The sequence below is a fragment of the Lepidochelys kempii genome, chromosome 4 (genome assembly GCF_965140285.1).
Source record: "Lepidochelys kempii isolate rLepKem1 chromosome 4, rLepKem1.hap1, whole genome shotgun sequence".
NCBI lineage: Eukaryota > Metazoa > Chordata > Testudines > Cheloniidae > Lepidochelys > Lepidochelys kempii.
The window spans coordinates 18,030,916-18,058,624 of NC_136383.1; the positions used below are offsets into that span (position 1 = coordinate 18,030,916).

The 27,709-nt window shown below is 40.7% G+C and overlaps 1 protein-coding gene across 4 annotated transcripts in view; it reads left to right on the forward strand.

The window, feature by feature from the left end:
- Positions 1 to 27,709, forward strand: part of ARHGAP24 (Rho GTPase activating protein 24) — a 336,201-nt gene that overhangs the window by 43,574 nt on the left and 264,918 nt on the right. For 3 of the 4 annotated variants that reach the window (XM_073340570.2, XM_073340568.2, XM_073340569.2), the window contains exon 2: positions 5,556 to 5,755. The exons of the other annotated variant lie outside the window; for it this stretch is intronic. In XM_073340570.2, coding sequence (XP_073196671.2) covers positions 5,576 to 5,755 — 180 coding nt within the window. In that variant the 5' untranslated portion in view covers positions 5,556 to 5,575. The remainder of the gene's footprint in view (positions 1 to 5,555; positions 5,756 to 27,709) is intronic. 4 annotated transcript variants of the gene reach the window in all.

Consider the following 27,709-nt stretch of genomic DNA (forward strand, 5'->3'; position numbering starts at 1 on the left):
TGTACACATCAAATTGTCCTTCTGAGGGGAGGGGAATGGTGACTCTTCCTCCATATACTGTATGACACATGATAAACAAGATCAAGAGGCTTTTCAGTGTCTTCAGACCTTCCGACGCAGCCTATCCTAATGGTTAGGGTAGGGATCTGGGAATCAGGACATCTAGTTTCTGTTCCTGAGGCTGCCTCTGACTTGTTCTCTGACCTTTGGCAAATCAATTAACTGCTCTATGCTTCAGTTCACCAGACTTTGCAGATGTTCTGAATTTCCCCCGCTGGCCATCCCATGTGAGACCTGAAATATTTTTCTGCATGTCATTTGGACCTCCAGTTACTAGGGCTTATCATTCTGGCAGCTTTGTATGTGGCTGAAGCTGCTTCTTCAGGCTCTCACTGCCAATGTCCTGCTGTATGTATTTTCGTTCAGCACAGTGGGTTATATAGAACAAGTAATTTGAGCGAAACCTAGAGAGCAGGAGGAAGATGAGGTAACCATCAGTTCCCACTGCCTCAATTGCCCCTCCCCTGTTCTAAACACAGAAGAAGTATCTGCCCTACCCCACAATTAAATATTATATAATGAGGAAGGTGGGTAAAGAACATGAGATAGGATGGGAGTGGGGAGATGGATGCCCCCTATCCAACCAATAATAATCAAAAGCAGACCAGGAGTAGTTGTTCCTCTGTAAATTCCTCTTCACGGTCCAGAAAATCCTCCTTTGTGGTGGGACATTTTGTAGTCAACATTGACTCAGGGAGTGCATGTCACATACTCTACAAATCATACTTGCAAAGAGTTATATAGGTAAGTTTTTAGCAGTTTTGCTAGTCATCTACAAACAGAGCCCCTCTTAAAAAGAACAGGAGTACTTGTGGCACCTTGGAGACTAACAAATTTATTAGAGCATAAGCTTACGTGGGCTACAACCCACGTCATTGGATGCATTGAATGGAACATATAGTAAGAAGAGATATATATATATATATATATATATATATATATATATATACACACACACATACAGAGAAGGTGGAAGTTGCCATACAAACTGTAAGAGGCTAATTAATTAAGATGAGCTATTATCAGCAGGAGAAAAAAACTTTTTTGTAGTGATAATCAAGATGGCCCATTTAGACAGTTGACAAGAAGGTGTGAGGATACTTAACATGGGGAAATAGATTCAAATGACCCAGCCGCTCCCAGTCTCTATTCAAACGCAAGTTAATGGTATAGAGTTTGCATATTAATTCAAGCTCAGCAGTGTCTTGTTGGAGTCTGTTTTTTGAAGCTTTTCTGTTGCAGAATTGCCACCCTTAAGTCTTTTACTGAGTAGCCAGAGAAGTTGAAGTGTTCTCCTACCAGTTTTTGAATGTTATGATTCCTGATGTCAGCTCCTCTTGACTCATACCAGTGCAGTGGAGCTAGCAAGTGACAGAGAGACCTATGGTGTGTGCTTTCTAGTGGTCAGAAAACTCTCTGTAACCAATTAGGCACATTTAGTCCCAGCTGGTTGTACCCCTACTATGGTCACAGTGCTGAAAAACAAACATTTGTCTTCTGAATTTTAAAAAAAAAGAAGGACCCGGTGGAAAGGACAGCAAAAGTTAACCTCCATCATCATAATCATCAGGGCAAATCCCAAAAGGATGTAGCTTCCTTTCACACTGAAGGCCACCTGAATCAATCTCTAGCTTGGTCTGGCTGGATGTACTCCTGTTCTTTTTGCGGATACAGACTAACATGGCTGCTACTCTGAAACCGTTTCAGAGTAACAGCCGTGTTAGTCTGTATTCGCAAAAAGAAAAGGAGGACTTGTGGCACCTTAGAGACTAACCAATTTATTAGAGCATAAGCTTTCGTGAGCTACAGCTCACTTCTTCAGATGCATATCGTGGAAACTGCGGTCTGTTATTGGCAGTCTGACCAATGTGATCAGCCGTGTGATCGCTGACCGTCTAGTGGCATTCCTTGGTAAACACACTTGTAGTTGACTTGTTTTCCATCTTAATAATATGTCTCTATCAAGAGCCTCTGAAGCAAAACCATTGCTGCTGAAGGCAATCGGTAGGATCTGTTATGAATATCCTCAGTGTTGATTTTTGCCAAGCCACTTAATATGGAGCAACTGACGAAGACAATGAGAATCAAAAATATCAATCCATTGCTTTTCAGCCTTCCCCAGTGCCTGTGTTTGCACAGCTGTACGGTAGAGCAGGTATAGCCATAGTTCTCCAGATCAACAGCTGCGTAGTGAGCTTCATCCTGATGTCCCTGCAACACTTGCTTGATGGGCCTCTAGGATTTTTCCCAAGTTTTTGACAGTTGCCACTTGTTCAATGTTCTGTCCAGACAGGTTAACACTGAGCTGGCTGTAATCTAAAAATGGATAGTAATGGACAAGGAATTAATTTTCTCTAGAATAATAACCAGACCAATGTATGCTGCTTTTTGCCTAACCAGATTGGTCACCACCAATTCACCAAACAGTTACAGCTAAGGTGAGCACTGCACCATTCAGGAGGAGCATCCAAAGGGCAGTTCCTTGGATCCTGAACCCATTCTATGCAGGGTTGGTCTCTGGCTGTCAAGAGCCTGACATGGCAGTTGAGGACCAGCAAGAATGTAGGATCTGGTACTGTATCTAACTGAAAAGGCAGGTGGTGTTTTAAGAACTTGGAATGTTTTACTAAAACTGTGAAAAATTTCAGCTAGAACCACGAATGGACCTGAAACCAGCTGGTTTCTAGACAAACCTGTCAACGATGGCTCACGCTCATGAAAATGTGGTGGATTGGGACTTGATGCTGTTTGGGCCCATCCTCTCTCCAGGCATTTTGTGGCTACTAAGTGCTACATTTTATGAGAAATGCCTGTTGAATATACAGATAACTGGTTGGTGGAGAGCGAAAGTTTCTCCGCTATCACTGTCAGGTGGAAACAGTAACGCTCCCCCAACCCTCTGGAAAAGAAAATTAAGGGAACGGTCTAAAGACCCTAGGGAGAAGGTTGCATGCCCCATTAGGCAGGGGGAAAAGGGAATGAAGTATGACCAGCAGTGGTTGGTAGAGATTGGGTCTGTGACATTGAGAAAAAGAGCAGCTGGTGAATGTGTGGGAGCATTTCTTAGTTGTATATTCTTTACAACCCCATATCTCCAGGCAAACCCAAGAGGGTTCACTAATAGACAGCCCCAATGAATGGAGTGTACAGGATTTGTTCAGATCTAGTAATTACCTAAATTGGAACTTGGCCAGGACAACTGGGCAGATTCTTTCAGAAAACAAGTTTTATGTTTCATTCAGAAGATGGGTTTTCAGAAATACTCTTATTTTGTTTATTTAGAAAATGCCATGGCTTTCTGCCTCATGTCTCACAATGGCAAGACAGAGAGTTGGTTATCTTGAGATAAACAACACATGACCAAGTATGGGATTATGTCCTCTTCGCACCTCTCTGCTGTCTGTATCAGTGCCAACACCTGGTCTTCCTGCCGTTTATTTTTGTGATGGTGCTGAAGCAGCTGTGAAAACAACTAGTGAGAGTAAGCCAACTCTTGGGTTTCTGATTCAAAATCTGGATTGTAGTTTTCAGGTTTGGAGAGTAAAGGAGAAATGTAGAACAATAAGACCCTTTGTAAATTTGGTCTCATGGGATTGCGTGTAATGGTTCAATTGCCAAAAACAAGTCAGCTGACTCGCATTTCTACTAATTTCATGTGAGAAAATGGTTTGAAGAGTGAGGGAATTGGGGGGAAGCAACTAATTTTGTATTACACTCCTTCAGAGATGTAGCTGTCAATATATTTTTAAACAAAAAGAATATATCATACCAATGAATATTTTACCTGAAAGGATGTTCTCTCTTTTTTTTAAAAAAAAAAGAACATTGTTTACTCCCAAGCACCTCATTTACTTTAGTATTATGTGAATAATTTAATGTATACATGATATCTAGCAAAAACACACAGATCAATAAACATTCTTCGTGGCCCACTAACTGAAATCCAGATACCTACTGCATGTACATTGATGTCAGTGCCAATGTAGCCAGGTGGTCACCCGCTCCAGCCTTCAAGGGCTAAAACAGCCCAGGAGAGGGCTGTGGCTGGGAGCAAGCAGTTCCCAGGCTGATTGGGGAAGTAGGCTCAGCTGTGGCCACACCCCAATCAGGGCTCAGCGGGCCCTTATAAGAGGGCAGTGGGTCAGGAGCAGACCGAGTTTCCTCTAGCTGTGGAGGGAGACAGGTCTGGCTGCTGGGGAGCGAACTGGGGTACCTGAGGTGAAGCAGGGCTGGTTTTATTCTCTGACTTCTGATTTATTTGATGATCCATTTCTTAACTTCCTAAAAAGCAAAACAGGTGCCTTTGTGCTGACTGACCTGTCTTTGTCCTAGTCATGGCACTGTATATTACTGTATTAGTTAAGGGTTTGCCCTTTTATATAAGGGGCTGTATGGGGTTTGATCTTATTTTAGGCTGTTTCAGTACATGTGGTTTTGCATCCTTGAGTTTCACTTGATAATTTGGGTGTATTTGAACCCAGTACATTGAAGGTTGGAAAAAATAAGCTTCATGAGTTTGTTCAACTCCATGCATTGCATCTGGGTTAATGAGGAATTATTTGACCTTGAAAGCTTATCACATAAGCATATATTGCACATGCAAAATCAGTCTAGAAGATTCATGCCTATCCGGACACTGGAAAGTATGGTTTTAAGTTTTGACAAAGGTGTTGCAGGCTTTGAAAGAGTTTTACATGAAACTTTTCTAGGTTCATGTCCATGTTCAAACCCCAAAGTAGTCAAGTTTTTCATGACTTAAGGTTTAACTACAAAAGTTCTGCACTAATTGGAACATTTGATTACCGCCCTCCTCCCCACACACACACTCTCCCTCCTTTCCTTCCTCCAGTAGGGGATCTATTACATTATGTGGTAAACCTAGCAACAATTCTATTTTCTGTGTACTACACCTTTACATGTAAGAAGCCTTTCTTTGTTCGGGGGAAGGCTTTGATGGAACAGAGGACCTTATAGCATGAGACACGATCATCTTTCTCTGTCATGGAGATTTTATGTTGGTTCTTTTTTTGTTGCTTCCCTTTAAACTAAGGGCTTGTCAACACAGGGAATTATTCTGGAAAAGCTATTGTGCTTTAAACTCACATCTTCCCTTAATCCAAATGAACTGTCGAGTAGGAATAAGTCCTAAATCATCTAGATTGAAGGGGCATGTTTTGCTTGTTGTGAATGGAAATATATATTGCGTTGTACGTGAAAAGTTGTTTTGTTTCTCTCCCTGCTTATTTGCTGTTTAACATGGAATTTACTTTTCATGAAACTTTGGAAGCCAGATTATACTCTCCCAGATGACTGACACTGGCATGAAAATAAACAGGTGGATAGTAAAAGCTCTTGTAGGGCATTTTTGTTGTTGGGGCTTATTTGTTTTCTAGCTATGTTGAAAATTGGCAGGTTGCTACTTCTGCCCCCTCCTCCAAAAAGAGAATAATGTGGTTTCCTTTTTTTTTTCTTTTCCCTCTTTGTTGTCTAAACAGGAGAGTCTGTCGGCCTCATTATGGATGAGAACAATGGCTCTGCAGAGAGTCACCAGCTAAGCCAAGGACGGCACAATGCCATTAAGTGTGGGTGGCTGCGGAAGCAAGGAGGCTTTGTCAAGACTTGGCACACACGCTGGTTTGTTCTCAAGGGGGACCAGCTTTATTATTTCAAAGATGAAGATGAAACCAAACCTTTGGTAAGCGGGGGGAGCAGGAGGGTGGGAGGTGAGATAGGGAACTGAAAGAATACTGGCAGAATTTGATGCAATTGGAAGAAACAGGCACCCCAATCTGGGTTGCCTTGTTTGGTTTTTGTTTAGAGGGCTGGCTTAGGCATTTGGCACACAAAACAGTACTTGTCTTATTTAAATAAATATATGGCTTCCCTTAGATGCTTGGGTCCCAGAGGGTTTGTCTATGCTGCAATAAAATACCACGGCTGGCCTGTGTCGGCTGACTTGACCTTGCAGGGCTCGGGCTGCAGGGCTGTAAAATTACAGGATAGATCTCCTGGGAGGCTAGGTCCCAGAGCCCAGGCTCTGGCCCAAGCTTGAATATCTACACTGCAAATTTATAGACCCACAGCCCAAGCCCGAGTCAGCTGACACAGGCTAGCCATGGGTGTTTTATTGCGGTGTAGACATACCCTAAGACAGATTTTCTTCCTCAGACCATTTTAAAAGTTGCCTACTGTGAGACAAGTCGCAGTAGCAAATTCCTGCTTTTTTTCAAATCAATGAAAGGTACTTATTTGAGATAAGGTGGATAAGTAAACTATTGTGTATGTAGCTTGCTTGTTACTTAAAGGAGTAGCCATATGGATTTCCCCAGCCTTCAGAGTCACAATCATACAACATGTAAACTCACATTTACCAACAACCATAATGTATAATTGTCATAAATATAAAGGGAAGGGTAAACCCCTTTGAAATCCCTCCTGGCCAGGGGAAAGCTCCTCTCACCTGTAAAGGGTTAAGAAGCTAAAGGTAACCTCGCTGGCACCTGACCAAAATGACCAATGAGGAGACAAGATACTTTCAAAAGCTGGGAGGAGGGAGAGAAACAAAGGGTCTGTGTGTCTGTCTATGCTGGTTTCTGCTGGGGATAGACCAGGAATGGAGTCTTAGAACTTTTAGTAAGTAATCTAGCTAGGTATGTGTTAGATTATGATTTCTTTAAATGGCTGAGAAAAGAATTGTGCTGAATAGAATAACTATTTCTGTCTGTGTATCTTTTTTGTAACTTAAGGTTTTGCCTAGAGGGGTTCTCTATGTTTTTGAACCTAATTACCCTGTAAGATATCTACCATCCTGATTTTACAGGGGGGATTTCTTTATTTCTATTTACTTCTATTTTTATTAAAAGTCTTCTGGTAAGAAAACTGAATGCTATTTCATTGTTCTCAGATCCAAGGGTTTGGGTCTGTGGTCACCTATGCAAATTGGTGAGGCTTTTTATCCAACATTTCCCAGGAAAGGGGGGGTGCAAGTGTTGGGAGGATTGTTCATTGTTCTTAAGATCCAAGGGTCTGGGTCTGTAGTCACCTAGGCAAAGTGGTGAGGCTTTTTACCAAACCTTGTCCAGGAAGTGGGGTGCAAGGTTTGGGAAGTATTTTGGGGGGAAAGACGCGTCCAAACAGCTCTTCCCCAGTAACCAGTATTAGTTTGGTGGTGGTAGCGGCCAATCCAAGGACAACGGGTGGAATATTTTGTACCTTGGGGAAGTTTTGACCTAAGCTGGTAAAGATAAGCTTAGGAGGTTTTTTCATGCAGGTCACCACATCTGTACCCTAGAGTTCAGAGTGGGGGAGGAACCTTGACAATAATAAACTGCACTCTGGAATATGCTCAAAATTTACTGTTCCTTAATGGTCATTTATTTTCCTATTTACTTACTACTTTTATAGGCCTGTTTTATGGCTACAAATCTCCAAAGTGCCATAAGAAAAGAGTAAATAGCTCTGCCTCCCTCCCAGCTCAGGGCGCAAACCCGGGCATCTGTGATATTAAGTTATTGCAAACAGAAGAACAATGTTGTAGTATATATGGTCTTAATTTTCTGAGGCCCTGAGCACCTCACAGCTCCCCCTGACTTGAGATCGTGTTCTGTATGATGAGCACTTCTGTTAATTATGTCCCACATTTATACATATAGACATGTACACTTACGCTCATATTTTTCACACATGGTATAATGCTTAAGATCAGTTTAAATACAGTGTGTGTTTATATAGATTTTTTTCATAGTGTGTTATCGTTAATTCAAAGGTTAGTACTGACCATCATCTAGTCTGGCATCCTGTATTACATGGGCTATAGAATTTCACCAGTAATTCCTACATCAACCCGTAATTCCTACATCAACCCCATAACTTGGGTTAGAACTAGAGCATATCTTTCAGAGAGACAGCAAGTCTTGATTCAGGTGTTCTAAAGGAAGTTTCCTGTTGTATAAACCTCAAGAAATGTAAGGTTTAAGTTAAGGCCCATAGTGCAGCAGTTTATTCTCCTTAAATAACCCTTGGTTTCTAATTTGTTTAATTTACACATTTTAGTTATTTCATATTTCACTAAATACCCTTTTAAAATTCATATTTACAGCCTCTCTGTATATCTTTCACTATACGCATTTTGAGATTTTAAATACAAGTTGCATCTCTATTGACCTTTGTGCGTTTCTGGAAGGCAAACAAGAAACCATTTAATGAAATTGCTACAAACTGAATGATGTTTAAGGAAAGTAGGCTATTCTGTGCCTGAATACAAATCTTAATAATCTGTCTTCCCTAGTTAGTTACTTTTCTCCATCAGACCCTGTCTTGCATAGTTCTTTGTTTTGATGCAGCACTTAAATGAGCAGCCTGATTCTGTACTCGTTTATACTTTCCGAATGAAAATGCAAAAGCAACTTCCAAACAGATATACAGAATCTTCTTCTAGTCTTTTCTTTCTCCTATTTTGAGGTTCCCTCCATGACTTCTGTGACCATTCAGTATTTGGTTTTGACTCTGTCTCTGAGGATGGAAAAATTACTCCTATGAACTCCTCTAACTTAATTTCTCCTAAGTTACGTTATATTTTATTGCATCTGAAATGATCCCAGGTCCCTGGGTGCTGAGCACTGTCAATAAACCTTTTGTGCAGTCAGCAGATGGTTGTGTGTATCAGGAAGAATTACAATATTTGTTTAGAAAGAAACAAAAATTTATAGTTGGTCAAAGGAAAGGAGAGGTTGAGGAATAACGGCCAATGTAACGATTTGGCCAGGCCTAGAAGTAGCAAACTGACACCAAATTCTTGAGTCAGAGTATTAGCCAGCTTGCTAAAGTAATTGCATTAGCCAGAATTTTCAAACTTTGGTTTGCATATGTAGCCATCTAAATAAAAATGGCCTGACTTTCATAGGTGTTCAGCACGCTCACCTCAGTAGTTAGGGCACTAGCTTGTGAGTCAGAAGACAAAAATTCAGTTCCCTGTTTTGCCCCAGACTCTTTGTGTGTGACTTCAGATGAGTCACTTGGTCTCTCTGGGCCTCAGTTCTCCATTTGTCAAATGGGAATAATAGCACTGCCTTACCTTACAGGTGTGCTGTCAGGATAAATACATTGAAGATAGTGAGATGCTCAGATACCATGATGGAGGGACCACATAATTACCTAAGAGAGCTAGACTTAAGTGAGAACTATAAATTCTCAGTTGTTCTGAAAATCAAGCCACTTATGCAGATGCCTAAAGGTAGGCTCCAAAATTTGTTCAGGCATTCATTTCTGAAAATTCTGGCCACTTGACCAGATCCTCGGCCAGTGTACATCAGCATTGTTCCACTGATTCCACTGGATCTGTGCAAATGCACCCTATCCCAGGATCTAGTCCCCTATCTTCAACACACAGTTAGTGAGCCATAAGAAATCAGTATATTTGGCAGTATCATTTATTGTTCTGTCAGTATACCATTGTTTAGAATTTGCTATCTGAAGTCATTTTAATCTGTGTAGACCAACCAAAGTGTCATATCATGTAGCAAAATCCAAGTAGTCTCAAACATGGCTAATTCTAGATACTCACTGATGTAATTTCTATAATAAGCTCCTCTTTCTTATAAAGAGACCAATCCTGCAAATCCCACCCCTCTAGAACTACAGCTGACTTTTCTCACCCAGAGCATACAATATTTTTGAGTGAACCAGGGCTACGTTCTAAGGAGAGTGTTGCTATTTAAACGTAAGAAAAAATGGTGCCATATTGTATTCACAGTTATATTTGCATAAATATAATAAGCTACTAAAGAGAGGTGAATTCTTATTACATGTAGACTTTTCACACTCACAGGCAGTCAATTCCTCTTTTATGGATGCAAAATTTAAAGGACTCTCTGACAACAAAATATATTTAGAAATAAGGACACTTTAGTGTTCTCTACATTTATTCCCTCTATTCACTGATAAAATAAGAAAAACTGGATTTTTTTCTGTATCTGTTTTGTAGAACTGAAGCCCTAAAAAGGTCATGCCTTTACACGATCATCTAAAAAACACTAACCACAATATTTCAGGACACAGAGCTTTACTGGGCTGCTAGCTGAAGGCAGTAATAGTTGTGATAAGGCCACACAGCTTTACATGGGCAGTTATTCAGTGCGCTAAAGCATCAATAAGTGCATTAAATAGTGAGAGGCCATAAAGTATGTAGTGTGTCTCAATGGCTACTAGAGCTTCTTAACTTTTATATGTGAAAGAAATCTGTAAGTTTGATTCTGAAACCTTTGGTGCTTCTAATTGAGCTCCTTTTGAGTTTGTTGCCTAAAAATCATCAGTAATTATTAAAACATCCTATGATAGATGTAGGAGGGAAAAAATCTTCAGAAGTATGACTTGTTTAAAACCCCCATCAATAGTTATGGGAAACTAGTGGACCAGACCAAATTAGGGCTGTTCCAATACCCACTTTGTTGCAGTTTTGAAATATTTCTGAAGCAAATGAGAATGCTGAAAGGTATCCTGGATTTGATGCCTCAACTGTAACATGTAGTACAATATTCTCATTTAGCTACATAGGAAAGTTATACTGTATGCATTCTGGTATCAAAATTCCCATGACTGTCTGGGAACCCTAGTCTCTATGCTGAATTTGGGGCAGAGGCGTGAAGCAAACAACTTTACTTTGACCACTTACTGTCTGTTAAGTAACAATGCTGTTATGAGATGGAGAGCAGCAACTTCTAAAATGGATTTATCTAACTTTCTGGAGCCTATAATTAAGAAAACAAACACCTACTGAGAGGAATCCCAATGTGCTGATTTAAAGTTATTAACAGATTTTTAGGTTCATTCACACACACCACGACAACTCACTTAGAAAATACAACTAAGGAGGAGAACTAATTATTTTTCTTTTTATCTGTTTTCAGTCCAGATCATAGTGTTTGGGCTGGTGGGTGTGAGAAGAGGGAAAGGGTTTGTGAATGATGCAACTGCTTGGGCTGAGTCTCTCTCCCTGTGATGGGAAAAAAGATCAGGGTACGTTTATGGGTCCTGTTGGATAGCACATATAAGTGGTAATTAAAGGTTAGGCAAACATTCTTAGTGAACAATTTATTCAACACATTAAGCCCTGCAGCAGGTTGGCAGTGCTCCCTAGTACACTTGGTCTGATAGCTGGGAATGCACTGTCTGGGAAGACTAACTGCTCCAGGTGGCTTGTTAGGCACCTGGCAGAAGGGAACTCTCAGGGAGAGAAAGAATAAGGGGTTGGAACCCATTGGGGAGGAGCCTGAGTGGAAGTAGACTTGAGGAAAAGTATTCTTATTTGCTCATATTTTTGTCATTAAGGCAAACCCGTGAGGGGCTAAGTTTGTTTGGAGTTAGTTGGTTTGGGGAATCATTTGCAAACACTTCCATTTTTTTATAAGTTTATTTGCTATGAATGATTGTTGGGTGAGCGCTTTCTGCAGATATATTTGAGCTTATGTTTGTTTCCAAACTATTAATTTTGACAGTTACTGACTATTAGTTGTTTGTACTGCATGTGGAAGGGAAGAAAAGGATGAAGGGCATATTGTATGATATTGTTTCTATTTCCTGACTGGATAACTGAATCTTTATAAAAGGGTAAGCACTTGAGGTGCACATAGTGAAAAATTATTTGGGCACAAATACCTTTGTTAGCAGATAAGTATTGATAATTGCATAAAGAACAGCCATTTCCCAGTATTAGAATAATGACAACCTGTTCATTCAAAAGTTCATAAGGGAAGAACATGGCTTACTAACAAAGTAAAAATTTGGGAAAATATTGGCAAATAACTTTCCCTCCATTCACCCAGTACTAGTGTTAAACTGCCTGGGGGGTGCTATCCTCTTTTTTGTGCTTCTGTTCTGGTTTCTCTGCACTTAGGTTCTCCAGCTACTCCATTTTCTTTTTTTTTTTAAATATTAGCCAAATTAATCCTTAGTGTAACTCCTCTTGACTTACATAGTACATTATAATTTACCATTAAAAATCAACCGAACTCCACTGGACATGCTCAGGAAGCATGGATCCTTGATAAAGAAGCCTGTCTGAGTTTTACTGTCTACGTTCGTTCCTGAAGCCAGTATGGAGACCCATGATTGAGTTTACTATGAAGGTAGTCTGCCCTGCCCATTTCCTCTGATTTTCTTGTTGCTTTATTCATGCCTGGGGAACAGGCAAATCAGTCCTGTATCTCCTGCTGCATCTACTCAGGGTGCTGTCAAGTTCTACAGTCCTCCCGTGGAGAGTTGGCAGAAAATTTTCCAAAGCTCACCCCCTTAAAACAACTTATAAAGTTAACAATCTTCTGAAATGTGAAGATTTGAGCTGAAATTTTCAAGAGAATTTGCCAGTAGTGATTTTGCAGGTTTACAGGAATTGGCTGTTTAGTTATACCCTAAATTCAGCATATTTGCAGCAAAAACTATATCACAATTAGAAATCAGTTTCTTACTGTAGGGTAGCTTCGCAGCATTCCATAAATACAATGAAATTCTCTGCAATTATTTTGTCTTCAGATTTCCATTGTTTTTCATTAGGACATGATTAAATTTGATAGAAACTATGAAGGGGAAATTAGTTATCAGATCCACAGTAGCTGTAAGTAAATGTAGTAAAGCAATAGCTCTAATGTGTAAAGGAAAACCTTCCTTACTTTCCCAATAAAATTTACTATTAAAAACGTCAGCAACCTCAGGTATGAAGTTGGAAGGCAGTGGGGACTAGAGGAATGAGTAAATGGTTGGGAGTCAGGAGATTTTAATTCTAATCCTGGCTTTGCTGTTAGCTTTGTGACAGTAGTCACCTATCTCTGTTTCCTTGTCTATACAATGGAGATTGTACCAACTCAGGTACACGACAAGAATGACGGGACAATTAGTTAATGCCTGTTCAGTGCATTGACTATGCAGTTCATTATAAATGCCAAGTGTTATCTTTAGAAGTCTTTCAGTTGTGTGGGCAAATAATGTACATCTTATTTGTTCTGAACACAGGAATTGAAACCTCATGACAACTAAATAATAGTTATGATAAATGGCAGGAACGTGTCTGATTACATTGTGTCAGCTCCCCCGCTATTGTAAACCTATGTAGCTTCTTTGAAGTCACTGCAACATTGGCTGAAGGTCTGATTCAAAGTGTCCCCACAGATACATACAGATTACGTAGAAAGGATGAGGGAAAGGTGCAGTATACGACCCTTATTTTTCATAATCAAGTGCCATGAAATTTCATTGATTCTTTATTATCATCAAACACAACAGTCATTCCCTTATATTGTTTTATCAGAGTAGCAACTATCTTTTTGTGTGATGCCTTGAAATATCTCAAAGGGCCTTAGGAAGACGGTGTTTTCACTTATTGAAGATGAAGGCAGGGATATAAATAGATTTAGTTATTTATTGGAGACAAAAATGAAAGGGCTAAAAAAAATGGATGCAGAGCAGATTAATACAATATGGAAGAATAACACCAGCTGGGGAGAGACAACTACATTTCTGATAATTCTGAATAATTTCTCATCTTGGAAATGATTCATTTTTTGGTTAACTTCCTAAGTCTTGTCGTTCTTGTATTCCTTGGCTTTTTGTGCTTTGAGATCCAGTCTTGTGCCATGTCTGAAGGTCAAATATCTTGCCAGAAAAGTGGGTAGCCAAAGAGATCAACATTTAACATTCTCCATTTCACAATACAGCTGTTGTTTGGATGCAACAGGCTTTTCCCTCTTCTACTCTGTTTTTGACAGAAAATGTTTTCCCAGCAATGTCTGAGTAGGCGATATCTGGATTCAAGACAGGGAGGAGAGGGGTGGTGCCTTCTGAGTGGTGGTGTTTTTGTAGTCTTGCAACTGGCAGTAAGAATCTTTGCAGTGTGATTTTTCTTACAGTAGTTTCACTATATATCACAAATGCTTAAGACTAGTTTTATTGAGTCAAGAAATCAGTCTCCTAGGGTGAAGTCAGGAATCTAAATGAAGCACTATTGACATAAGGGCATAAACAGTGATGGGCAAACTCATTTTGAACCCACTTCAGTATTTTGGGCTGGATTTTGGACTCTTACTTGTTTTATATCAAGACTAACTCCATTAAGTTGAAGGTCTTAATTCTGGGTTTTGGCCAGTAAAGGGAACCTAACAGGCATGAACTGGCCACCCAGGAATAACCAGTAGTGTAGGGGTGTGATCAGGTCGGGAGGGAGGGGGGGGAAATGTAGCAGAAATGTCTCTCTGATTATACTGAGCTGATGCAGCTGCACTTAGAGGTTTCTCTAGTTAATGCTGGGGATTGCGTCATCCCCATTAACTTCCAGGATCCAGGAGATGCAAAGGTGGTGCTCAACTACCCTCTTAAAATCAGGCCCCTTAAAATAGTTTCCAGTTGGGCCCTCAAAATCACGACTTGCTACTCACCCATACACAGGGAATCCACTTGTGCTAGTTGTGTAATATCTGTATAATCATATAACCGCAATACCACCAATACCTGGTGGTAATAACTTTGGATAGTTTCTTTTCTTTAGAAAGGTTGTGTATGTCAAAAATATACATAGTGGTGTTACCTAATACACACAAATGCTCTTTTAAGATAATTATAAGTGATGCTCTGTTTTGTTTTGTTTTTTTGTTTATATGATTGATGCAAATTTTGTGACCAGTTTATAGTTGTTGTAGTTTCACAGCTTTCTGACAGATTTCATGCAATTCAGGAAAAAGATTAGGAAGAATCTCTTGACTCTGGCATGTAAATAGAGACTTGTTGGATAGATTACATATAATAGAGAGAGAGAAATCCAACCCATGAGATTACAGAAACCAGGAAGTTCCAGCAAGATGTCTTGCAAATTGGATTTGGAAGTGGCTTATTTATGTATGAAATGAACTAAAGTGGAATTGAACATTTTCCAGGCAAGAAAACAAATGAGGGAGTCATACATCTCAAGAGGAGATTTCAAACTCTTTGTAATAGTGTCAGGACAATAGCTTCTATTGGCAGCTTTAAATGCCTCTGCAGAACTAGACTGGACAAATGACTAGAAAATGTGCTGCAGAGAGGAATGCTGTATTTCCAGGGAGATTGAGTCAACAGTCAAACAGGAATTTTCCACCTGTAGCTTCTTCGTTTACAGTCTCTCTCCATTATTTCCTTGTAATCCATGGAACCATGCTTTCACTCTTGAATGTAACTTTGGAAATTCCGCTGTTTGTATATGTGATGCTTTGGGGGTTCACCAGACCAGTAAGGGGCTGTCATTGCCTGCCCTGTAACCCTGGATGCTTCTGTTCTGTGCAGCTTTGACTCAGCCCTGATACCAGAAGCCTGCTTATAGCTCAATGACTTCACCTTGGCTTCCACCAGCCTGGTTACTCCTTGCAGGGTGATCCCAAAAGACCTTCCAATCTCGAGTCTCCCCCAAGCCATCTCTTCTGCAATGTGACATCCCTCTCACGGAATAGACAGAAGATACACCGGCCTGGTAGTTTGGTTGAGGATTTTACCCTTCAGTTTAATATACAGCACTGAAATGGTTTTGTAATAAAACCAGATAGAGTTTATTAACTAAGAACAGGTATTTAAGTGATGTGATAAGACACAAATATGATAAATTAAACAAAAACAAAACACGCTTTCTAGGGATTAAAATTGTTTAAACTATTTTCTCACCTGTAGTCAGTTCTCAGAGAATCCAACCCTGTTGTCTGAAGGATCCAGCCTTCTCAGATTACAAGTGCTCTGGTTCCTTGTATCTGTCCAGTGATGGGTAACAAAATTAGGGTACCTTAGGCACTGCCTGCCAAATATATTTTAGAAACGTATTTCCAGCATACATGTATAACTCTTCTTATACGCTGCCTGTACATACATCACACAGTAATATTAATGAACAGCATGTTACCAGTTTGCATATGACACCTTACACAACACTTTTTGGTACTGATTATGACAACAGTGAGTTGGAGGCAATGAGTGCATCAGGCCTGAGGAGAGTTATTGTTCGGTGTGCTTTCTGTCAGTGGGCATTTGAGGGGTTCCCTGGGTCACAGTATAACTAATCAGAGGCCTATGCTTCCCAGATCATTCTGAGCTGAAAGTGATGCTTATGTCACTGGAAAGGTAACCTCCCTTGGTTAGGAATAAAGTTTCAGAAATTATCTACTTTAAGGCCCTGGTGTTGATGTTACATTAGGGGAGCGGGGTGTCAAAAATTGATTTTTTTTTCACTAAAAGATGGGGTATAATTGAAAATGAATTTTTTAGAAGGGAAAAAAAAATTAGTGTTTAAAAAAATTACTTCAGGGAAATTTTTTTTCCCATTTGTAAGAATGTTTTCTTTTCTTGAGCTTTAGTGTAACAAGGTGGCAGTTTCTAGAACTCCATGCTGGCAAACCACTCCCAACCATCACTCTTTTCCCCTCTGCCCGTAAAGAGCCCCATGGAAGTAACTGGGGCTCTGTCTTGGGGATTTGTCTGCAGAGAGCTCCTTGTAGGATCAGGGCCTTTGTTTCCTTTCTTTGCTTCTTTTTTACTATTGCCACTTAATTTTGTGCTGAGGATGCTTGTCTGCTCTGAGCTGAAACTGTGAACTAATTTCAAATATTCAGAGGTTTTAAGGCCAGAAGGGAGCACTGTGATCATCTAGCTTGTGAACCTGATCATGTCTTTCAGAAAAAAATCTAATCTTGATTTAAAAATTTCCAGTGAAGGAGAATCCACCACCACTCTTGGTAAGTTGTTCCAATGGTTAATTACCCTTACTGTTAAAAATTTGCAACTTATGTCTAGTCCGAATTTGTCTAGATTCAGTCTAGCAGATTTGTCTGATAAACTGAAGAGGTGTTATCAAATTTTTGTTCCCCATGAAGCTACTTTGACTGTAATCAAGTCACCTCTTTATCTTCTGTTTGTTAAATGAAATAGATTGAGCTCCTTGGATCTTTTGCTATAAGGTATGTTTTCCTGTCCTTTCATAATGCCTGTGGCCTATCTGTGAACCCTTTCTAATTTTTCAACTTCCTTCTTGAACTGTGGACACCAGAACTGAACATTGTATTCCAATAGCAGTCGCACCACTGCCAAATATAGAGCATCTCCCACAAGGCTTGGTAATCTGAGCCAATGGTTAACTGACCCTCACTGTTTGAATGTCTTGAACTTTAGCTTCCAGCCACAGGCTCTTGTTATGCCCTGGTCTGCTGATTGAAAGAGCCTTAAACATATGCTCATTTGTTCACAGGATCATAGCCAAAGCTAGGGAAGAAGTACTAGATTTGAACACTCATCCAAATCTGAAATTTTGGCTTCTGCCCACCTCTGACTAAAACTGAATAATTGTCCTCTCAGATTGGCCTGCAGTTCATCAGATGTCTGTGTATGAGAGGGCTGCCTCTTGTGTACAAACTGAATGTTATAAGTCTCTCACTCTGGCATAATATATGCTTTCCATCAGATATAACTTGTGTAAAAATTTCATTAACAGAGAAGTCCATTTAAGACATCTGTTAGAAGCTAATGGGAAACCAACAGAGTTCAACTGAATTTTTTAATTAAAATAATGTAACGCTTCTAATGGAAGTCTTAAATAGAAGTTAATATGATAATTACATAAATTGAAACTGAGCCTGCCAATGGGGAAAAATCCTTTCAGCACTGTAGTTAAATATGGATAAGGAGAGAAATTGTTGCCTTCTCTTACAGATAGCACTGGAATGGATAATATTTTTGTATGCAGTGGAAATTTGCTAATCCACACACTTTATAATTAGCTTACAAAAATGATGAGATCTCCCCAATTCTCAGCAGAATTTTAATAGCAGAGTTCAACATTCATCCCTCCTGCCAGAAATCACATAATTCAGGCTTTGTTCAAATACTGAACAGGAGTGGTGGGCAATGAAATAAACTCAATGGAGGGCAACTCAGCTCGTCGGCAAATGTCATTATAAGCTACTGGTGTAAAACCAGAGTATCTCTATGGACAGCAATTTACACCTGTTTAACTGTGATCAGAATGACAGCTGCAGCTTCTCTGTTGTATCTTTGAAGAGGTTTTAAGGTGGTGAATCAGTGCAGTCACACGTGATATGGACTGCATTCCCAAACTTATTTTTCATGCCAGTTTATTTAGACCCAGCACAGAGCCCCAATCCGAGACACCCACAGAGTGCAGAGGAACCTGCATATCATCTTGCTTTGCTTTTTGGCATTTCTGTGCAAAAGGTCAAGTTGCAGGGCTAATACCATGCAGAGGATCTTGGGTGTGGCTTCTGAAATGGGGTAAACTTCACCTGTGGGGCTGAAGAGATGGCTTGCATTACTAAGAGTTCCATGTTTTTATAAAATATATTGCAGCCCATTCACTAGCATGTGCTGATGTACAGGATAATAAGTAATAAAAACTTAACTACAAAATAAATTGAATGCACTTTGTGATGCATTAGCCTTTACACTTTACAAGTTCTGTGGGAGTGATGGGTCATCCTTCAGGATAGGTTGTAGATCTTTGATGATGCGTTGGAGAGGTTTTAGTTGGGGGCTGAAGGTGACGGCTAGTGGCGTTCTGTTATTTTCTTTGTTGGGCCTGTCCTGTAGCAGGTAACTTCTGGGTACTCTTCTGGCTGTGTCAATCTGTTTGTTCACTTCAGCAGGTGGGTACTGTAGTTGTAAGAGTGCTTGATAGAGATCTTGTAGGCGTTTGTCTCTGTCTGAGGGGTTGGAGCAAAGGCGGTTGTATCGTAGAGCTTGGCTGTAGACAATGGATCATGTGGTGTGGTCTGGATGAAAGCTGGAGGCATGTAGGTAAGCACAGCAGTCAGTAGGTTTCCAGTATAGGGTGGTGTTTATGTGACCATCGCACATTAGCACCATAGTGTCCAGCAAGTGGATCTCTTGTGTGGACTGATCCAGGCTGAGGTTGATGGTGGGATGGAAATAGTTGAAATCATGGTGGAATTCCTCAAAGGCTTCTTTTCCATGGGTCCAGATGATGATGTCCTCAATGTAGCGCAAGTAGAGTAGGGGTGTTAGGGGATGAGAGCTGAGGAAGCGTTGTTCTAAGTCAGCCATAAAAATGTTGGCATACTGTGGGGCCATGTGGGTACCCATAGCAGTGCTGCTGATTTGAAGGTATACGTTGTCCCCAAATGTGAAATAGCTATGGAAGAGGACAAAGTTCAGCCACCAGGTTTGCCGTGACCTTATCTATTGTAATTCATTAAGGAGGGCATAGCACATCAACATTTATTCTGACAAGGGCAATAAGAGATGTTTTCAAACCTCCACCGCAACACTAAAGAAATGGCATTTGCTGTTTTGTCTGATACGATAACTTAACAAAACAGAAGGCAGATTATAACACTGATCAGGAGGTTCTCTGCACTTAAGAGTGATATTTCATTTGTCTCTTAATGTACACGAGATAACATTACCTTGAAGATTGCATAGAAATGTATAGTCCTGATGGTGAAAACATTGAATTATACATCAGGGCAAATTATTTGGAAATGTTTTCAGAAACTGATAGTGTTGGATTAAATGTGGAACTTTCGTGAGACCAACATCATCATTTAGGATGAGGTCCTGCCAATAATGAGGGAATTTACAAAAAAACCTTTTTTGAAATCAGTATCTTTGACTGTTAGAAAATGAAACGTGTAACTTGGTTCAAAAATGAATTAAGGAGTATTGCCTTCACCATGGATGCAATGAAAAGGAACATGACCTTTGGATCTGTGGCCAAGAGTCCCAAAAATGGGTGCTGAACACTAGGCTTTCTTAAACACTAGGCCTGATTTTTCAAAGGTTCTGAGTTCCTACTAATCTCCCATAGTAATAATGCACTTCTCTAGCATCTTCAGTTGAAGGATCTCAAATTCCCTTGAAAACATAAATTCAAATGTGAAGTAGAAATAGAAAAAATGTTATTCCCTTTTCTAGATATGTGACTGGAGCCCTAGACCAGTTGTGTGACTTGCTCAGAGTCACACCAAGAGTCAGTTGTAGTGACAGACAATATTCTTTCTTCTTTCTAATAGCTCCTGTTCTTATTTTGCTTTCCCCGCATGACTTTTGATTTTGCATTAACTAGTCAAGGGAGAGGATCACTCTTTTCAATGTGCAAGGTTAATTTTGCATACAGCATGCAAACTTGAAACATGTTCTGGATTTAGACCATCTGTCCCTGATTTAAACTTATTTTCCATTTCCTGAAACATTTGTTGGAGAGAAGACAAACTATTATACAACATACCTTTCCACTTTGGACATTTAGCTATTTTTTTCATGTTTTTCCCCCTCTGATTATTCATAGCCTATATTAGCTGAGCACAAACCCTCTCATGTTTGTGCTCAGCTTATCTTAAAGTCTAACTTTCTAGCCCAGTGTTTGAATGAGTTTCAGATTCAGAAGCAAAAGAGTTTTGCTGTGCCTGTTTCAGATAGCAGAATCTCATTTACTCCTGTACTCTTTTTGTACTTGACATTGAAATAGATGTGGTTTGGTATAGTCTCAGATAAAGGATACGAAAGGCCCATGAGGCCTGAGCTACCTCAACTTGCATTATTGGTGGAAGTTGAGAGCATTCAGTACCAGAGTGGGCTGCAAAGAGAAAAACAATTTGGAAGGTTATTCGGGTTATGTGGGAACAGTTTCTGATCTCCATTAAACTGATATGAATGGACTTCAGTAGAGATGCTCTGGTTTTACACCAGTGGCTAATATTAAAATCTAGCCCTTGACAATTTTGCAGTATAGAGATGGTTCTTGAATATTTTGCTCAAACTCTCACATTAAGTACAGAAAATTCTGCCATTTTCTTTGAACTGTGATTAGCCTCTATGACTATCATTTACTGCTACTGCACATTTAGGCGAATTATTGTAGGGACACAGAATCATTACTGTCCCATGACTTAAATTAATGCCATTAGATGCATAATTTACTTTTGCCAGTAGACATCCAAAAGGACGCTACCATTTTAATAGGTAAAAAATTTCGCTTTCATATGTAAGGTAAATGGGCTAGATCAGTGGTTCCCAAACTTTTCAGCATCATATCCCCTTTTAAATTTTCAAGAAACCCTCTCACCCTCCACCTCTCCTTTACCATCATCCAACCCCCTTCCCCCGCTCCTTGTCCCCTGACCGCCCCCCTGCTCCCTCACCCCCATCCAACCCCCCTCCCCCGCTCCTTGTCCCCTGACTGCCCCCTCCCGGGACTCCCTACTCCACTGGGACCCCTCCCCCATCCCACACCCCCTGTCTCCTAACTGCCCCGGCCCCTATCCACACCCCCAACCCCTGACAGGCCCCCTGGGGCTCCCACGCCTATCCAACCCCCCCCGCTCCCTGTCCCCTGACTGCTCCCCCAGGAACTCCTGCCCCTTATCCAAGCCCCCCGCCCCCTTACTCAGAGCAGCAGAACTGGCTTATTGGAAAGCCTGGGCAGGCGCAAGCTGCACTCCCCACACGGCGGCATGGCTGCGGGGGAGAGTGGACAGGAGGGGAGGGGAGGGGCCGGGAGTTAGCCTCCCCGGCCAGGAGCTCAAGGGCCAGGCAGTCTTGCGCCCCCCTTGGAATTTTTTCACGCCCCTCCAGTGGGGCACGCCCCCCCAGTTTGGGAACCAATGGGCTAGATTAATCCTTCATGTAACAATGTTCACTTCAGTGATATCACTGTGGGAGATAATAAACCCAAAATTGTAAAACACAAGACATTTAGTTATGTCCTGCTTTTGTGAATGCACAGCTCCCAGGATAGTGGCCCTCCCCTCCTGACTAGGATCTCTGGGAACTACTGAAATGTGAATGAGAGCATTAAAACCCTCTTCAGAGAAGTCCTTATTTCTTTAATTGCTGCAAATTGTTATGCAGTTTGGGCCAAATGAATCAATCCTTGCTTAGTCCAGTCTCGGGAATACCTCCTGTGGACCTCAGTGCAATGATTTTCTTGAGAGTAACCATCTGGATTTGGGATTGTTGGGAGGACTGGTGCTAGTACCTGCACAGTGTTAGTCTCCTCCCATTTCTGCTGTTAATTACCACGGAGGATCTGACACTGGACTTCAGAGGACAGTGTCCACAGTCTCTCATTTAGTACGGTGTTCTTCCCAGGGTCTGTTCCCATTCTTCAGTACACCATATAGTAAGGCAGCTGCTGCTTCTGAAGCAATGTTTTATATACAGCGTGGGGAAGGGGTGACACAACAACACGGGCAGCTGGGGGAGTCTTTTCGTGTACCTCAAAGGGCATTGGATTGGATCCTAATCAACCGCCACAGGAGATTTAAGTGCCCCTTAGAGCTGTAAATGTGATGTGTAAGATCTAGTTGGCAAAAGCTTCTCAAGCCTAACAAATAAGTTGATTGAAAGTCGAGGGGGAGAGAGACAAAGTGTTACCTATTTTGGAGGGTTAGAAAAGTTAAACTGAATACAAATAATCTATTGCTGGGGGGTTATTTTGCCTACTTTTAATCCCTCACTTCTAACTCTCTGTTGGGACTGGGACTTTTGCTGATAGCATCACATTAGGGGGCCCAAGCAAATACAAATCAGTGGAATTACAGCAGTGTGAAATGACTGAGAGATCAGTTGTTGGTCCTAGCTGTTTTTTTGTCTTCTCCCTTAGGCAGTCAGACCTTAGGCTTCTTGCATGCCTCATGCAATGACCCTGTTCTGAATGTTGTATGTTCCAGCAGTGACCCTGACTGCCACCATTGTAACTGTTGATTTTGGTTGCTGGCTCATTGGCATGAGGTTGAAATATTTCTTTAGCTTCCTACTTGTTTATTTACTGAATATAGTATAGCCTGCAAGCTTCTGGGATTTATATGCAACAGTTCATGTCTTTGTTAAACAGCTTACTGCAGACCTATGCCATATCTTCTTTAATATCCTGAGTTAATCTATTTTATTTACCCTCTTATTAAAAGTTGCCATTTAAGCCACCTTTCACTGCAGTTCAAAGAGAGTTGGTGATCAACTTGAATAGACTCAATACTACTCCATAGTGGTACTGAAACAGCAGCTAATGCTAGATAGCACTCGAACCCTTCACAAAAATCATATCACTGCCCATGTAACCATCCATTAATGCTTCAGATCCTGACTGAATGATCAGTCCAGACCCTGTGTCACCATCTGACAGTATACAATGTTTATCGCCAATAATTTACTATTCAAGTTCTAGTTTGGAATTATTGGTTTTCATTAGCTCATTTCTGCTTCTAGTCTTGATATTTAAAGCCCTTATTGGACTAGGCCCTAGCTATCTTAGAGAGACTGCAGTTCTCTCCTTACCTTGCTGCAGCAGTAATGATTGTTAACTCTTCCCCACTGGAACAACACAATGACCCAGAGACATTGATCTTGAAGATAACTAAGGGAACATGATTGGGACAATGATTTTAACCAGAGAAGGAGAAGCATATCTAGCTCCTTTTGTGGAAATAATTAAATAGGACTCTTATATTTACGCACCACTAGATCAGGGCTAGCCTTGCACTGCAAGGTGAGAGGCTTGATCTAGTCACAGAATCTCACTTAGCAAGGAGAGGAAAGAGACGGGAAGAAGCTTGATTGGCAGATCTTAAGAGAAATAATGAAGAGAGTATGAAGTTTAGCATTCAAAGAAATAAAAAAGAAATCTCTTGTTGCCTTAGGTGTTAGATCAAAGTCAGAGATGTGCATATTAATGCAGTCTCTCCTGAAGCCATCTTTTCTTTTACTGACAAAGAGAATGCAACTGTGGTGATAAAGCTTTGCTCATACGTATTATTGATTTTTGATTTTTACGTTATCCTGTCTTTTTAGAGTGTGTCGTGCTTATGCGAAAATGATATAGCCACTTAGAGATGATGGATTCATGCATGAAATAGGAAGAGTGTTGCCTTTATATTCCTTGAAATGAAGTAATGCTCAGGAGACCTACTAATCAGAGGTGCTGGAACTAGGGGTGTTGGGGGTGCTGTTGTACCCCCTGGCTTGAAGTGGTTTCCGTCATATACAGGGTTTACAGTTTGGTACAATGGCCCTCAGCACCCCCACTATAAAAATTGTTCCAGTGCCACTGCTCATAATGCAAGGGTGGAGGGAAATGGCATTTCTGAAGGAAGTATGAAAGTTTAGTTGGCCTTTTTGGAAAGCAACCAAGAGCCTCTGTCCTATATTCGTTTGAACACCTTTCCATGCACTGGCTAAGAGGACCTGCAATTCAAGCCAAGTACAGATGTTTTTGTATATTTTCCATCACTGCTTTCCTAAGAAATACTAGTCTAGGTTAATTTAACAGTAAGGCTCAAATAATTTCTGGGAAATACAGATAATACTATAAAGAATCAGGTCTGTACGGGCACGAATCAATAATTTTCCAATTTATATCTCAATAGTCTGTAAATTCGGTAGTTCTAGCCACAAATAAATCCATGCTATCGTGGAGCATGCATTAGCATTGGTGACTGTCCAAGCACACACCATCGTGCCAGTGCTTTGCATGATACGGTAAGAAGTTTTAAAAAGTGCTTCCTCCAAAGCGGCTTAAATTAAAAAAAAAAATCTAAAACAAAACACATAATTATAAATACTGTAGCTTAGCTTGAAATAAAATAATTTTTATTTTAAAATTTATGTCAGGAAAAAGTTATTCAGTGTTTACTCCCAACGTGCTTTTCTTTGGTATCAGGCTCTAACTTAGGCTCTGATACAGAAACGCAGGGACTGGTGAAACAGCCAAGAGTAGCAGGAACTCAGCAGTGTTGTGGCCATAATCCCTATGCTTAGATGCATGAGGAGGTGAGATCGAGTTCCTTTAGCAGACTCAGTGCTGTCCAGGGAGCCCCTTAGGCTGAGGTCATTTCTTGGTGTGGAGATCATTCTGCTTTTCCCTTTTATCCTACCAGAACAGTGTATCAAGTTGACAAGGAAATGAAAATCAGGCCTATAGTGTGCAAAATACCTTTTCCCTGCCCTTTTTTAATGTACATTGCTGTGAATTGGCACTGGGGGAGATCCTCATGAACTTTTCAATACTTTAAAGTAGGTTTTGTGGCCCAGGTTACTGGGAACCTTTAATGTATTAAGACTGAGTCAAGGATTAATAGTTACATAAGTCTGACATAGCTGTTTTTTCTACCTATTAAAATACACTAAGCTTAAATTTCTGAGGTGTTCTATCTGAGCATTCATGGTTCTTGTTTGTTCCAGAGCCCTCATTTGGAAATATGGAGAGCATATCATCACAGCAGTGTTGTAGAATGGAAGCCTGTAGGCACTCAAGGGTAAATTTGTAAATAGGGTTATATTGGTCATGGGACAGGTTTTCAAAGGGATTTAGGCACCTAAAGATGCAGATTGGCACAGAGTATGGTTGTCAAAAATGCCTAGGTTTACTTTCTGGTCAGGGACATCATCTAGTGAGGAGGATGGTTCTTTTAGACAGGGCAGGGTTGTGGTCATTCATTATGCTATGCTGATGCAATGCAGTTGATTTCAGGGTTTCATGAACAGCTGAGAAAGAGAAGGGAGAGGTGGAAAGAAATAGTGGGGCAGAAAATAACACAACAGGGAAGGGAGGCAAAAGAGGATTTTGGATGTCTTTGTGATGCTGGTAGTTAAGTATTTTCACTGATGGGCTGAGGACTGGATGTCATGATATGATTTTCAGAACCCACAGGTGAAAATACAGGCTTATTAAATAAGAGCAAGGCCGGCTGGCCATCGTTCTAGAAGAAGGTAATTCAGTCTGGTCTGCTTCTTTTATTTTGGGGTTAGAGATTATGAGATAAGACGAGACAAGCGGGGATGCAAGGCGGGATGGGGATGAGAGAGAGAGAGAGAGAGAATGTTGTGTTGTTTTTTTATAAAGTCTTTTTTAAACAAAGCCGAAAAAGGGAAAGGTGGGCAGCATAGTTCACCTCCCTCGTTATTTTGTCCACCAATTAGGCCTAATATCCATCACAGTAATTTTGGTCTATTAAAGTTCTGGTTCTACATCTTTTATTTTTACTAAGCATGATTTCAACAAACCTTGAGTCAAATCAATAGATCCTTTTCATTTGGACTAATTCATCTTTTTTGTCTGATTCCCTTACACTTGTTTATAGTATTCATTTATTGAAACAAACTTAACCAATTTTATGGTTATTTTTAAGTAGGTAACAATTATAAGTTTATTGTGAAAGTTCATAAAATGGTACATATTTTTTACAGTTGAGCTCACAATTAGAGTACATTTATGATCACAACCTAATCTGTTGGCACCTAAATACCTTTAAACAACTGGCCCCATGTCTACTATACAGACTTTGTTTTGATTAAGATTTTCTGGATAGGAAAATGTAGGTAACCTTTTTTGGTGCTTGGACTTCTGTATACCAACTGTTCTTTCTCTTTGTGACCAAGACCCTAACCCAGGAAGTTAAGGAATAGTAATCTCACAAAAGGCTGTCATTGAGATATTGCCACTCTAATTTCTTCTCCAAAGTGATTTTGATGCACTTCAGGCATGCATCTGAACATTTGGATTCTTAATCGGATCAAGAAAGTATCTATATGTGGTTGAAAATGAGGGGTTTTTTTCAGCAAAGATTTTCATTCATAAAATTTAAAAAGACAATAGAAGAATCTTCTTTTGACCTTGACTACAAATATGTGAGCATCTGAAGTCAAAGTCTCTAGACTCTACCACCATGAGGTGTATAAACTCTGTCTGAGTTAGACTGGAGAAGAGGACCAGGGACTTTTAATGAGATACCGACAAGTCAACTGCTTAATTTTAAACCTTTGTGCCTCATGCATTTGTTCATTCCAAATGTTCACAGGACTGCTCCCATCTCTCATGCTGTGGTACAGTGGAGCCTCCTTACAGTGAAGCAGAATGAAAGTTCTGTCATATTTGAATTCATTGCATGGGCCAATTGCATTTCTAGATATAATGAACCACTGCATAGAGGGGCACCTCCACTCTGCTGGGCCAGAGGGGTTGCCTGCTCTGTCACTGCTATTGCAGGCTTGGACTGCAGCCTCCTGTACCACTGCTCCATGTGAAATGATGGCCCGTGGAACTGCAGCATAGTGGATCCACCATCTTTGTCCCTACTTTTCGCCCGGCCCATCTTTACTGGCCCCACAGGCCCAGTGGGAGCCTCCACAGAGGTTGTGATGAACAGAGGTCGTGCCACCACCTGTTTTGTCTCCAGCCCCTACCCATCTCTGCATGGCGAAAGCTGTTTCTGTGGTGGGGGGGAATGAGGAGCAGGATTTACATGTTACTAAAGTTATGTGGCGGGGGGTGGGGGGGGGAGGAGGGCTTCACGGTGCAGTGGAGTTTGTCTTTTAAAATGTTCTTGAGATTTTTGCTATGGCGAGTCATTTACTGGTAATTTCCAGCTTTGTTGCTGAAATCTTGCCTATCTAAATTCCTAAATGCTTAAAAGCTTCAAATTATCAACTCCTGCTTCGTTCGCAGTGCACATCTTTTGTGATGTTCTTTAGGACAGTGATGTCCTGTCAACGAAAGGGTGTAACGAGGCTTGGCAAAATTAGATTTTTTTGTTGCTTTGTAACTTCTATGTAAACCATCCATGCCGGTGACAGTGGAGCTGCAGGGGACTCACTGCGGGGTCAGGGAAGGTGGGGCTACGAGGGTGTC